This window comes from Myotis yumanensis, unplaced genomic scaffold (genome assembly GCF_028538775.1).
Source record: "Myotis yumanensis isolate MYYU_CA2020_CCGP unplaced genomic scaffold, mMyoYum1.0.hap1 SCAF_16, whole genome shotgun sequence".
NCBI lineage: Eukaryota > Metazoa > Chordata > Mammalia > Chiroptera > Vespertilionidae > Myotis > Myotis yumanensis.
The window spans coordinates 46,138,768-46,151,870 of record NW_027223767.1 but is presented as its reverse complement, the minus strand read 5'-3'; the positions used below and the strand labels follow the sequence as shown (position 1 = coordinate 46,151,870).

At 48.7% G+C, this 13,103-nt stretch overlaps 1 protein-coding gene across 1 annotated transcript; it reads right to left on the bottom strand.

Moving 5' to 3' along the window:
• Window positions 1-9,026: 9,026 nt before the first annotated feature.
• Window positions 9,027-11,705, bottom strand: EIF1 (eukaryotic translation initiation factor 1). The gene is made up of 4 exons (XM_070393655.1): window positions 11,530-11,705; window positions 10,647-10,810; window positions 10,422-10,523; window positions 9,027-9,864 (listed from the first exon to the last, which is right to left on the bottom strand). Exons 1-4 carry the CDS (start codon window positions 11,558-11,560, stop codon window positions 9,820-9,822), a joined length of 342 nt encoding a protein of 113 aa, XP_070249756.1. The 5' UTR covers window positions 11,561-11,705; the 3' UTR covers window positions 9,027-9,819.
• Between the last annotated feature and the right edge of the window lie 1,398 nt (window positions 11,706-13,103).

The window sequence follows — 13,103 nt, the reverse complement described above, 5'->3', positions numbered from 1 at the left end:
TCTCCGATCGAAGGCGAGTCACAGACCTGAGGAGGATCCAGGTACTCGCAGCCCGGCCCGTGGTGAGGGTTGGCCTCTCACACGTTAAGTTCTAAGTACGGCTCTGCTATCATTCCGGGGACTTCATCTCCACAGCCTCACCCGCCTCAGGCTGCCGCATTGTGCTGACTAAGGACAACCTCCCCTTTCCTTGGTTACTTTCTTCTCCACTCTTCCCTGCACTAGTAGTCCCTGGCAGCCCCCTCCCGTGCAGGTTAAGGCCTTCTCCTCCATGTAGGCCTCACACTAGCTCCTCAGGTCTCCCCACCTTCTGCCTCCCACAGCACTGGGTCACCCTGGCTTCCACCCTGGGAACCGTCTTGCCTCCCATATCTTTTTTTTTTTTTTTTTTTTTGCCCCAACCAGGAATCGGACCGTGACCTCCTGGTCCATAGGTCAAAGTTTAACCACTGAGCCACGCCGGCCGGGGGCGGGGGAGGCTCCCATATCTTAACAGTAACACCTCCCGCTGTTGAATGAGCGCTCACAGGCATATGACCGCACTGAACACTCAAACCCAAGCCCAGAACACTGTGCAGGCTCTCAAACCCAGTGAAGGCCCTCTTAGGATTTGTGCGTTTCACTGTAAGTAAATTTTATTTAAAAAAAGAAAGAACTGTAACAAACAGGGTGAAGTCTCCTGTGCATTTACTTTGAAATGTATGAAAAATAAGATGGCTGAACAGATAGGAGATCGAGATAATAAAATTATAAATTATAGAATCCAGGTGGTGGCATCTGAGTGCCCACATTACAATTCAACTTTTCAGTGTGTTTTGAGCATTTTCATAATGACGTATTGGGAGGTGTTTTGTTGAGCCATGTCAGACAGTGGTTTTAAATGGGGAAATAATGCTAAAAGCACCTGCTAGTGTGAGAGAGAGGTAGCTGCTCGGTGCATTTCAGAGGCAAGAGCGTGAGGGTCAGCCAGGTGAAGGTGCTCGCCGCAGGCCCCACAGGTGGGATGAGGGAGCCGAGCTGGGAACCTGGTCAGTCTTCTTGGACTCCGAGTGCTGCTGCCTGTCTTCACCCATAGCCTCCTGGCCCGCCCTCTCCCTAGAAGGGCAATTGACCTTCCCTGTGACCTCCGGTTCCTCCACCTGCCTGGGTCTCCCTCTGCCCCACCTGGCCTCACTCTCCTCCCTCCCAGCCTGCTCCCACGGTTTGTCATTTCAGTGATGTGGGATGCACCCGGATGGCGGCCCCTCTTCTGCTTCAGAACCTGCCAGGCTGCTCCCCAGTTCCTGACAGAGGACACCCCCCCTTCCTGTACCCCTCCCAGTGCAAACAGGAAAGTACCTGAAAGTGGCCAGTTGAATCCATTGCAGATTAATATTCTGCAGCTGGGTTGTTGCCTGGCAACCTGGTGTATCATCTCTCCCTTCACTTCCAAGGTTATCTGACTCAGTCCCCTTCTCCTGGCCAAGGCGGCAGTTGTATGAGCCCCTCTGTCCTTTTCTCCTTTCCTCCGTCACTGGAGGGTGCAGTCCCTCCCCCAGGGCCCTTCATCCCAAACCCTCCTGCTTGCCCAGAGACCTGTGCCTTCACTTTTTCATTCGTTCATTCATTCATTCATTTATCCATTTATTTTTTAAAGTTTTTTTAGCCAGTTTGGCTCAGTGGATAGAGCGTCAGCCTGTGGACTGAAAGGTCCTGGGTTCAGTTCCGGTCAAGGGCATGTACCTTGGTTGCAGGAACCCTCTCCCCCCGCCCGGGCCCTGGTCAGGATGTGTACAGGAAGCAACCAACCGATGTGTTTCTCTCACATCGATGTTTCTCTCTCTCTTTCCCTCTCTCTTCCACTCTCTAAGCATCAATGGAAAAATATCCTTGGGTGAGGCCTGGCTGGTGTGGCTCAGAGGTTGAGTGTCCACCTATGAACCAGGAGGTCACGGTTCAATTCCCGGTCAGGGCACATACCCAGGTTGCGTGCTCCATCCCCAGGAGGCAGCCAATCAATGATTCTCTCTCATCATCGATGTTATCTCTTTCCGTCTCCTTCCTCTGAGATCAATAAAAGTATATTTTTAAAAACAATATCCTTGGTTGAGGATTAAAAATATTTTTTTTCTTTAAATGCTTGTTTGTGCCAGGCACGGGGCTGACCCTGGGGACACAATGGTGATCAAGCAGGTCTTTGTTCCTTGTCTCTTGGAGGGAAGCAGTGTCCTGAATGTTGTGGTGGAGGAAGCGAGCAGAGAGGCCTCTCCTTACCCCTTACTTGAACTTCTCCTCCCTGCAAGCCTGCTGACATCTACAACACGTTTTCACCTCCCTCTTCCCCTAGTAATGGCGATTGACATTTAGGGAGCACTTGTCTTATAATCCTCATCGTAGCCTCACAAGAAGGGTAATCCGATGGCCCCTAGTTTATAGCCAAAGAAACTGAGACACCGAGGTTGGTGATTGTTGGTAGAAGCGATCCACCATGGGTCTTGAGCATTCCTGTACGCCAAGAATTCAGGGCCATGACCTGTCTCTACCTGCACGGTGTCTCAGGGCTGTGTTTGAAGTGAGTAACCTCAAGGCATGAGGTAATGTCTCCCTATGGGTCAAAGAGCAAGCTTGCTGCTGCTGACTGGAAAAACAATAGATTAAAAAACAAACAAACAGCCCAGCCGGCGTGGCTCAGTGGTTGAGCATTGACCTATGAACCAGGAGGTCACTGGTTCGATTCCTGGTCAGGGCACGTGCCCGGGTTGTGGGCTTGATCCCCAGTGTGGGGCATGCAGGAGGCAGCCGACGGATGATTTCTCTCTCATCATTGATGATTCTCTCTCTCTCTTCCTCTCCTTTCCTCGCTGAAATCAATAAAAATATATTTTAAAAAATTAAAGACAAACAAAAACCAATAGATTTCCCAAGCTCAGTGGTCCTCGGCTGAGATACCACCACTGTGGGTCCATATTATGTCATCACCAAGGAGCTTGTGGGGTAAGAGGAATTGATGCAAATCATGCTGCTAGCTGGGGTGTGAGTAACAAAGTGAGTTGTCCTTGATCCTGGAGTCTTGTATCTTCTGCCAGCACTGCGGAATCACTAGTAGGATAGCCATCTAAGTAGGTAAAATCAAATCCCAAACTCAACACGGTGATTTGCCCAGGACACGGCTCATCAGATGCACAACTGAGACTTGAACCTGGGCAGTTTGATTCCAATAAGCATTAAAAAAAATCTTCTTGCTGCTTTCCTGTTCCCTCTATGGTGTATCTTTCTCTTCCCTTCACTCTGTTTGCTACTGAGCCAGAGAATGGGGTAGGTTGGAGTGACAGGTGGCAGGGGCAAGGGGAAATGGAGTGGGGGAGATATTGATGGCTGCTTTTGCCGTGACGTCACTGGCTACTGTGAAAGGCTATTTGAGGGAAGGGAAAAGGCACCGTGTGTTTCTTCAGGCTTTACTGAAGTTCTCCAGTATTTATAAAGCCATCTGATTCCAAACTATCCCTGGCAGAGGATGGAGGGCGACCTTCTGGACGAAGCTGCAGTGGCGGGGGCCGAGGCAGACGCACAAATTTCGTGCATCAGGCCTCTAGAATGAATGAATATATATATATATTCTTTCATTTGGCATAATGTTTTCAAGATTCATTCATGTTGCAGCATGTATCCGTATTTTATTTCCTTTTTTTTTTCCTGAATAACAGTCCATTGAATGGATACACCACAGTTTTTAAATTCATTCATCAGTTGATGTTAGGTTGGGTTGTATCTGCCTTTTGGCTATTGTGAACAATGCTGCTATGAATATTGTGTACAAGGTTTTGTGTGAATATATGTTCTTAACTCACTTGAGGATATACTTAGGAGTGGAATTGCTGAATCACATGGTAATACTATGTTTAACTTTTTGAGGAACTTTCGGACTATTTTCCTTAGCAGCTGCGCCATTTTTACATTTCTACCAGCAACGCCTGAGGGTTCCCATTTCTCCACATCCTCCACCCAAAATTGTTGTGGTCCATCTCTTTTACTAGAGTCGTCCCAGCGGTATCTCTTCGTGCTTTTGATTTGCCTTTCCCTGATGGCTAGTGATGTGGAATGTCTTCATGTGCTTAATGGCCATTTGAATATCTTCTTTGGAAAAATGTCTATTCAAATCCTCTGCCCACTTTTCAATTAGGTTGTCTAATAAAGAATGGTAAGAGTTCTTTATATATTCTAAATTTGAGTCCCTTATCAGATACATGACTTGCAAATATTTTTTTCCTATTTGGTGGGTTGTCTTTTTACTTTTTTTTTTTTTTTTTTTTAAAAAGGGATTTTTATTGATTTCAGAGAGGAAGGGAGGAGAGATAGAAACATCAATGATGAGAGAGAATCATTGATTCTCTGCCTCCTGCATGCCCACCACTGGGGACCAAGCCCGCAACCCAGGCATGTGCTCTGACCAGGAATCAAACCATGACCTCCTGGTTCATAGGGTGATGCTCAACCACTGAGCCACACGGGCTGGGCATCTTTTTACTTTCTTGATCGTACCCTTTGAAGCACAAGTTTTTAGAATTTGATAAGGTCTAATTCACCTGTTTTTTTCCTTTGTCACTTGCAGTTTTGTTGTCATATCTAAGATATCTTTGCCTAACCTAACGTTATGAAGATTAACTCATATTTTCTCCTAAGAGTTCTATTTTTTCAGCTCTTATGTTTAGGACTGTGATCCATTTTGAGTTAATTTTTGTATATGGTGGTAAGTATGGGTCCAACTTCATTCTTTGGCATGTGGACATCCAATTGTCCCAACATTGTTGATTTCTGTATTCAACTGTCTGTGTGCATTTCAATGCAGATCTAACACTGTCATAAATATTCACTTATAAAAAATGAAAAGTCATAATAATACTGTTGTGTGTTTTTTAACCAGCTCGCAGAACACAATTTGAAGTCTGCTGCTTTTATGGTTCACACTGGTGCTTCTCAAACTTGGTAAAATGAAGATTGGTTCAGCAGGTGTGTGGAGGCGGTTGCTATTCTGCACATCTAACAAGTTCCCAGGTGATGCTGAGCAGCGGTCTTTAGTGCTGTCTCCACGGTGGACCACGGAACCAGGTAAGTCACATCTCCCTGCCCCTGACGTTGTCCGTGTGCTCATGTCCTGTTGTTTCGCAGAAATAGAGTGAGAATCAATGACTTGCCACACACACCAAATACTGACATGTTTGTGCTCCACGTTAACATATCTTGTGTTCCCTATGTTTCCTGTTTTTAACCAATCGTCCATTCTGGGTATAAATTAACCGTAAAGGACTATGATTAAAGATGATTTAACCTGTGCAACACTCAGACTGCTGTGGCCGGGCAGTGGCTGGCAATAGTGGTCAGGGAGCGAGTGAGTCACACCCCGCTTCTGAGCACCGTGGAGCGAGGCTGCTGTGTGCGCGCCTTCCACTGACACACAGTTGGTTTTAGAGATATTTACCAATATTTTAAAATAGTTATTAATGTTACAAGTTGACAGGGAAATACGCACTGTTGCTGCATGTTGTGATAGGCCTGGAAAACCTGTTAACCCCTGGGGCCTTTGTAAGCCTCGGGAGGAAACCAGGGACCACTGGTTCTTAACTGTTTGGGGTAGTGGCTCTTTTAAGAATCTGATCAAAGCCATGGACAGTCTCACCAGTCTCGGGGTAGTTTCTCAAATGCTGGTAACCAAGTACTGACCCTCTACCACCCCGTTTCAAACCATCTTCAATACAATACTTGATTCCTTTTCCTGAAGTTTAGCTCTCACCATGCTTCTTCCCTGCTCGTTTGCTCAATAGCTCCCCAAGGGTGGTTTGTGGCCTCCCGAGGAATTGGCTGATGCTAGTTAAAAAGGCCAGTTTCTGGGCCCCACGTCAGAGCTTCTGGACCAGATATTCTGGCCCTAAAGGCAGGGCCATTTGTTGGAGTTTGTAGGCCGGGGATTCTATCATGAGGCTTTGTCCTACCTCATACCAAACGAGTAACAGGCACCCACAGGCCAAACAGACATGGTTTTTGTAATGTTTTTGAAAAGATGTTTATCAGTTTTACAAATCTATCTTGCCCTGGCTGGTGGCTCAGTTGCTTGGAGCAATGTCCTGTGTGCCAGAGGGTTGCGGGTTCAATTCCTGGTCAGGGTGTATACCTGGGTTGGGGGTTCAATCTCCGGTTTCTCTCTCACATGGATGTTTCTCTCCCCCTTCCTCTCTAAAATCAATAAAAACATAACCTTGGGCGAGGATTTGAAAATAACAACGTTCTTCCTCTAGAACTTTATGTTGACATGGAGTTATGTAAGAATCGTTGGCATTTCTTGCCAATGTTACCTTTTGTCGTGTTAAACAATTATTCCTTCTGATTTTGCGGTTGTTGGGTCAGATTTGAGAGATGACACAGTTCTTTTCAGCTCAGACACCTTTGTAGGCCCTTGGGAAACAAGTGGGCCCTGAGCACTGTTCCCTGATACAGGAGAGCCTAGCCGTTCTGAGTGGGTCCACAATCTCAGTGTTTAACAAGCTCCCCAGGAACAGTGCCTTTTATGAACATTTTGCCCATTGAGCATGATGTTGGCTGTAGTGTTGTCATGTATGGCCTTTATCATGTGGGCATATCTTTTATAAATATTTGAGTTAGGATTAAAGTGTAAGAAATTTACAAAAACAAAACACTCAAAAGAGAAAAAAAGAGTGTCTAAGAAATTATCAAAACCTTAGGTTATGTGCTAATTTTGAAAGAATTATCTCCTGGGGGGGAAAAAAAATTAGTCAAGGGGCTCTTAATTTCAAAGCCTCTGACCCTGACACTAAGGATGGCAAATGAGGAAGGGGGTTAATGCTAGAGCTACTTGGTAGAATATTCAGTTCCCAAATATACTGGTTTTTTTTGTTAATCCTCACCCAAGGATATTTTTCCATTGATTTTGAGAGAGTGGAAGGAAAAGGGAGAGACAGAGAGAAAAAAACAATTGGTTGCTTCCTGCACGTGCCCCAATCAGGACCAGGGATCGAGCCTGCAACCAAGGCACGTGCCCTTGACCGCAGTCGAACTCGGGACCCTTCTGTCCATGGGCTGACTCTCTATCCACTGAACCAAACTGGCTTGGGTATCAAATATACTTCCTTTTACCTATTTATTTAAAGAGTTGGCAGCAATTTGAAGAGGGTTTAAGTAGTTGTAAATTCTTGTGTAGTTCTATTTGACCATTTTATTGTCTTAAACCCACTCTTAAGAAACACCATCTTAAGAAATGTTTGTCTCTGTTGCAGTGGGTGGGCGAAGGAGGGCTGCTGCTGCCTTGGGTGGGGCAGGGAGGCTGGGGAGAGGGGAGGACATAGGGTAAGGGGTGGATCTCGGCTTGTGACTCAGCCCACGAGGATCTCACACCAACTTCCCACCCCTTTTTCCTCCACTCCCTTCTCTCCACCTACTTTCTGATATAGTCACTTCTCTGAATCTGTTTTAACCTGGGGCTGAGTCCCAACAGTTAATTCAGAGTTGATGTGTACTTAAGTGCTTGGCACAGGCCTGATACATAGTGAGGCAGTGTATGCAGGGCCTTTGTTCCAGCCAATGTCCTACCTTACGGTCCTCATACCCACTGGGCGCTTTCACTGCTGGGCCTCCTTGCCCAGAATGCCCCGCTTCAGATGCCCCCTGGGCGCAGATGGGAGTGGGGATTTCCCAATCCTCAGAGATTCTATGCTCTTTAGCGAAGCCAAGTAATGGCACTGGCCCCTGCCTGATAGCAAGGCTACACTGGTCTTACATCCCATCAGGGTGTCTGCTGACTCACCTTTGCTTACCCCGTGACCCCCAGGTACACTGCATGAACCAAGACACGATGTCTGTACATTGAGCTATTTACATTGTGAAGGTACAGGTCATGATGGGAAGAACGGACTGGGTTCTAGTTGACCTGGGTTCTAGATGAGGCTCTATCACTTATTAACCTTGTCATTTCCACATCTGTTCTCTCAACCATCAAATGGAGACACTGCTTTATTACTTTATTACTTCAAGCCCCGAGATACACCCATGTCACATCAATCGAATTAGGGCATTTACAAACCTCCTGTTGTTTGTTCAGATAATTGTTTTGATTGGTTGCAGACAGCTGAATACTGGTGTTGCTAGCTTATCTCAGAATAATCCCTTGGGGAAAACTGCAGGTCCTTAAAAGGTACAAGTTAACAGCCTCACTCAGGACCTGCACAGCCACCTATGGCAGGATTCCCTATTTCATCCCACCTTCTGTGCTTCTCCGTGGGTTTGGCCCTCAGTGTTGCTTCTAGAAGTCTCTCTAGGAAAAGAAAGCAAATCTTTTGTTGTAGTTAAATCTTGATTTAAAAATATCACCCAAATGTTCTGAACAATGCCACCAGGTGGAGCTAAGTGGTGAGTTGTTACAACAGATTGATTTTGTAAGATCTTGTGTTCTAAGCCTCTACCACGGAGATTAGAATCCTCTTCTATTTTCAGAGTATTTGTACATTGGCTCAGCCTTTTATTAGACAACCTCCATTCTAGTTTGACCTTGATCTACAAAATGGGGGCTGGCGACAAACAGGAAGTGATTCCTTATAACCTTTCTTAGGAGTTGGAAGCCTGTATTTCAGTATCTGGTTAGGACTGGTTTATGATCCACATGCGGGATTGTATTTTGTATTTAACAGAATGAACCCTGGAGTACACGATACTTACTATTCATTGTCCTTTGTCAGGGATAGCCTCCTGATATTAATTTCAGCTTCACAAACACAACTGTCACTATATTTTTTAATTCTACAAACCTAATTTTTTTAGCACACTTTTGCATGCCTTTTCTAGGGGTTTGGAGATTAGGTGACGCCCACACTATGTCTGTCCTTTTGGGAAACTTACAGGAGCAAGCTCACCAACCGTGTTCTTGGCCTATTTGCTCAGGCCCCAGTTGAGAAGCTCCGGGTCAGACAGACTCCCTGCCCACTTCTGTGGTTCTTTCACACACACGATATTGACTATACATAAAATAGAATCTGCAAGTCAGGTGTTTCTGAAAACAAGTTTTATTTAAATAAGGGTTTAAATACATAACATAACATTAAAACTGAAGGAGGGAAAAAAGAACACCCCAAAAATCATTTTTGTTTTTTTACTTCACATGGCATTGGGCAGCTGTTGCTAGGAAGTTGCAAGCTCTATAGCTAGCTACATGACTGACACTTCAGTTTGAAATTTGTTCCCTTGTCAAAAGTTTAACTCTGATAAGAAGGTTGGCCTCAAATTATGGTGTTTGGACAACAATTAGCTAGGATCTGTCTGGTCAAAAAGACCTTGGTGGCAAGCCACAAGTCCTTACACCTCACGGGAGGGAAGGTGGCAGGCTGCTTGCTCTAAGCTCCATCACTTGCTCAGGTGTAGATCTGTGATTACGGAAGGCTCCCTCTAGTGGTACACATGCCGCTGCTGCCTTACCCCTCTCCTCTCAGCTTCACGGAAGGCTGCTCAGGCGGTGACATTCTCTGAGGGCAGGGAACTCTGGTGAGGAGCTTTGGCCAGACATGGGCTTGGCGGAAACATCACGGTATTGCTCCGTTTCAGGCTGGACACTGCCAGGCGCCTACTGCTTGACCTCTGTTTAAATGAGGAACTTCAAGACTAGACAGCATGGCTCTTTTCAGTTTATTGCATGAAGGAGTTACACTAGTCCAAGTTAAAAGCAGACCCCAAATGGTTACATTATACAAGCTGTGAGGTTTTTAAACTTGTGACAAGGGACAGGAGGGAAATTCTACTCATTGCAAAGAAATCCTCACTTAAGCTTCTGTGAGCCAAAAGCACTTAAAACCCATGAACCTTCAGCTGGTCGTCCTTAGCCAGTCCAATCTGCAAAAAAATAAAAGGGTAGAGTTTTAAAGAGTAGATTGAGAGAGTTCAAGTCTCCAATTCTGGAGCAAAATAGTCCTATCTTCCTGCTTCTACACTGGGCAAGGGAAGTCTAAGAGCCAAGATGCATACCCCAACCACTGGGAGCACAGTGGTTCTCAACTCAGGGTACTTAGGCTGTAACAGATCTTAGCACTTAGGAGGAACAGCCAACCAGACATCCAGTTTAGTACCTGTCTGCACACAATTTAAATTTGCAACCTTTAAAGGTAGAACCATAAAAAAGGGGGACATATATAATACTTTCAACAATAAAGGTTTTTTTTTTAGTCAATAAAGTATTTTTTAAAAAGGGAAAGTAGAGCCATAAAAAAGTAAACTGAGGCAGACGAGTTCCTCCTGTTTTCGGAAATACATGTCTATGTACTTTGAAACTCAACCATCTCGTCCAGCCTTACAAAATGAAAGGGCTCATTTTCCCAGCAGAAATCAATAGATGAGGCAGGATCTGCGATTAGCCAGGGCAGAGGCACCAAGCAGCCAGTGACCCAACTCACCTCGACAAGGAACTGGCATATGTTCTTGCGCTGGTCACCCTGCAGCTGAATTACTTCTCCATATTCTGGATGCTCAATTACAGTACCATTGCAGGCAAATTTCTGCAAGGGAAGCAAGGCAGATCAGGCCGGGCCATCATCATCATCATCCCTTTCCGGGGGAGAGAAACAGCACAGCGCCCCTATGTGAGCACCTCAAGGCCCACCCCTCCCATGAAGACCTACCTTCTTGAAGGCCTTCACTAGTTTCTTTTTATCGTAATCATCAGCGATCCCTTGGACAGTAGTAAGGGTCTTCCTGCCGTTTCTCTGTTGGATTCTTATATGGATATAATCCTCAGTGCCAGCGGGAAGCAGGTCATCACCCTTACTTGCATCAGCAAAGGGGTCTGGGGAGAAAGGCTGAAGTTTAGAGCCCTGGTGGCTCAGGGGTCACCGTCACCCTCCCCACTGGGTCTCTGGTGAGCGCAGGCAACGAATCCTGAAATCGCCCCAAGAACTGGGTCAGATCAGATGATGTCCCGTGTGGGCTCTCCCCGGAACAGGCGGGTCGGGGACGGGCGGCTTCCTGCCCAAGCCCCGCCAAAAGCCTGGGCCTCCGGGTCCGCCCTCGGAAACCGATCACGTGTCGGGGGAGCCAGGCGGGCGGGCGGGCACCGCCCCAGTCGGCTGATGCAACCGGCCGGAACCCGAGCTCCGAGGCGGGGCCGACTTGCCGCCCCATTGGCGCGCGCGTTTGTCACTCTAGGGCTGGGGCCGCCTCCCTCGGCCGGGGCCCGGGACAACGGCGGTGACGTAAAGGATGTGACGCCGCGGTGGCGGGAGGGGCGGGTGTGGCCCGCGGTGGGGCCGGAGCCATTAGTAAATGCGCCACCCGAGACGCTGGGCCCGCCCAAGGGCTGACCTCTCGTCCTAGGCTTCCGGTCACGCTCAGGGGCCGACCCCAAGGCCCAGGCCCGGTCCCCACGGTCCTCGAGGCCAGACAGGTTCCCTTCGCACCCACTTACAAAAGGCCCGAGCGCTAGAGGCCTTCCCGGGGCCGTCTCTGGGCCTAGACAGCCCCGCCGCCCCACCCGGGGCTTCCCCGCGGGCCCTCCCCGTCGCTCACCGAAAGAGTGGAGGTTCTGGATAGCGGACATACGATACGATTCCTTTTCCTCGGTGGAAACGGCCTGCGGAAGGCTGCGGCGGGAGAAGGCGGGCAGGGGGGACGGAGCGTCGGGAAGCGAGGGGGGCTCAAGGGGGAGGTTGCTGAGTCCTCGGCGGCGGCTCAGTCACTGGGGCGAGGGGCGGTGCCTGTATTCACTTATATACGCCCTGTGTCGCCAGCACGCTGCCCTCACGTCTCGGCCCCGCCCACGGCGTCGTGCCCCCGGCGCCCAGGCGCTGCCGCTTCCAATTGGTCCGGGGGCGGGGGCGGGACAGCGCGTGCGCAGACGCTCAGTGCTGCGGCGGGCGTCCTCGGCTCCGGGGAGAGGTGGGAGGGGCAGGGGAGGCCGGGGACGGTCTGCGCGCCTGCGCAGTGCGGCAGGAAGGTGGCGGCGGCGCGGCAAACTGGCGGAGGTTTCGGGCGCGCCCACGCACTCGGTTCCCTCTTCCGGTTCCGTGTTTTTGTCCCCGGTGCAGCCCTCCCTGCGCCGGGGGCGGGTTTTCGTGGGGCGGAGTGGCCGGCCGTCTTCAGAGGGGACCTGGATGCCGAGCCTCCGGACCGGACCCATGGCCACGGTCTCCTACCCACCTCGTTCCCCACGTCCTCTTTCTTTACGGGTTTAGGGTGGCCCTTGAATCAACACCCAGTAACATAACCCAGACGTCATTAACCCAAAGATAACAAGGCCCTTCAGCGGGAGAGACAGAGGGACTGATTTGAGCTGCTTGGGAACCATCGATCCAGGCAGGAGCCCGGGTGCTGCCCCATCGGGGACCACGGCAACGGGTGCGGACGCGGGAGGCGTTTCCATCGGTGCCGATGGCCGGGCGCCGGTGATCGCTTCATACGTTGTGTTTAGTTTTCCGTCTCGGAGCCCTAATGGCGGCCTCTTGGTGTCTCTGTCAGCGGTGCTTTGAGACAGTGTTGTCCGAGGCCCGGTCCAAGGATTATTTGGTCCCGTTTTAACAGACCAAGGTTTGAGGTAGAAGCGTGCAAGGCAGTGCTTCTGGCATGGCAGCTCTGGCTCCGTTTTATTTATTTTATTTTATTATTTTTTATTTTATTGCTATTACTTATTTAATCCTCACCCGAGGACATTTTTTCCCATTGATCTTTAGGGAAAGAGGGAGGAGGAGGAGCAAGAGGAGAGAGAGAAACATGAATGTGAGGGAGAGACATCAACTGATGCACACACACCCACCCCCCTGCACCGCCCAGACCAGGACCTGGGAGGTACCCGCCCTTGACCGGGATGGGACCCAAGACCCTGGGGTAGGCGGGCCAACGCTGTAACCACAGAGAAAAACCGGCTCAGTGGATAGAGTGTCGGCCTGTGAACTGAAAGGTCCCAGGTTCGATTCCGGTCAAGGGCACATGCCCGGGTTGTGAGCTCGATCCCCAGTGGGGGATTTGCAGGAGGCAACGGATCCATGGTTCTCTCTCATCCTGGATGTTTCTATCTCTCCCTCATCCTTCCTCTCTGAAATCAATAAATATAAATACATTATATATATATATATATATATATATAT

Bases quoted from the DNA above. Each gene is read 5' to 3' on its own strand.
- EIF1 (XM_070393655.1), bottom strand. From the start codon at position 11,560: ATGTCCGCTATCCAGAACCTCCACTCTTTCG. The intron at 10,811-11,529 runs GTGAGCGACGGG...CTTTCTCCCCAG, and splicing joins CCAGAACCTCCACTCTTTCG to ACCCCTTTGCTGATGCAAGT. The intron at 10,524-10,646 runs GTAGGTCTTCAT...CTTCCCTTGCAG, and splicing joins TAGTGAAGGCCTTCAAGAAG to AAATTTGCCTGCAATGGTAC.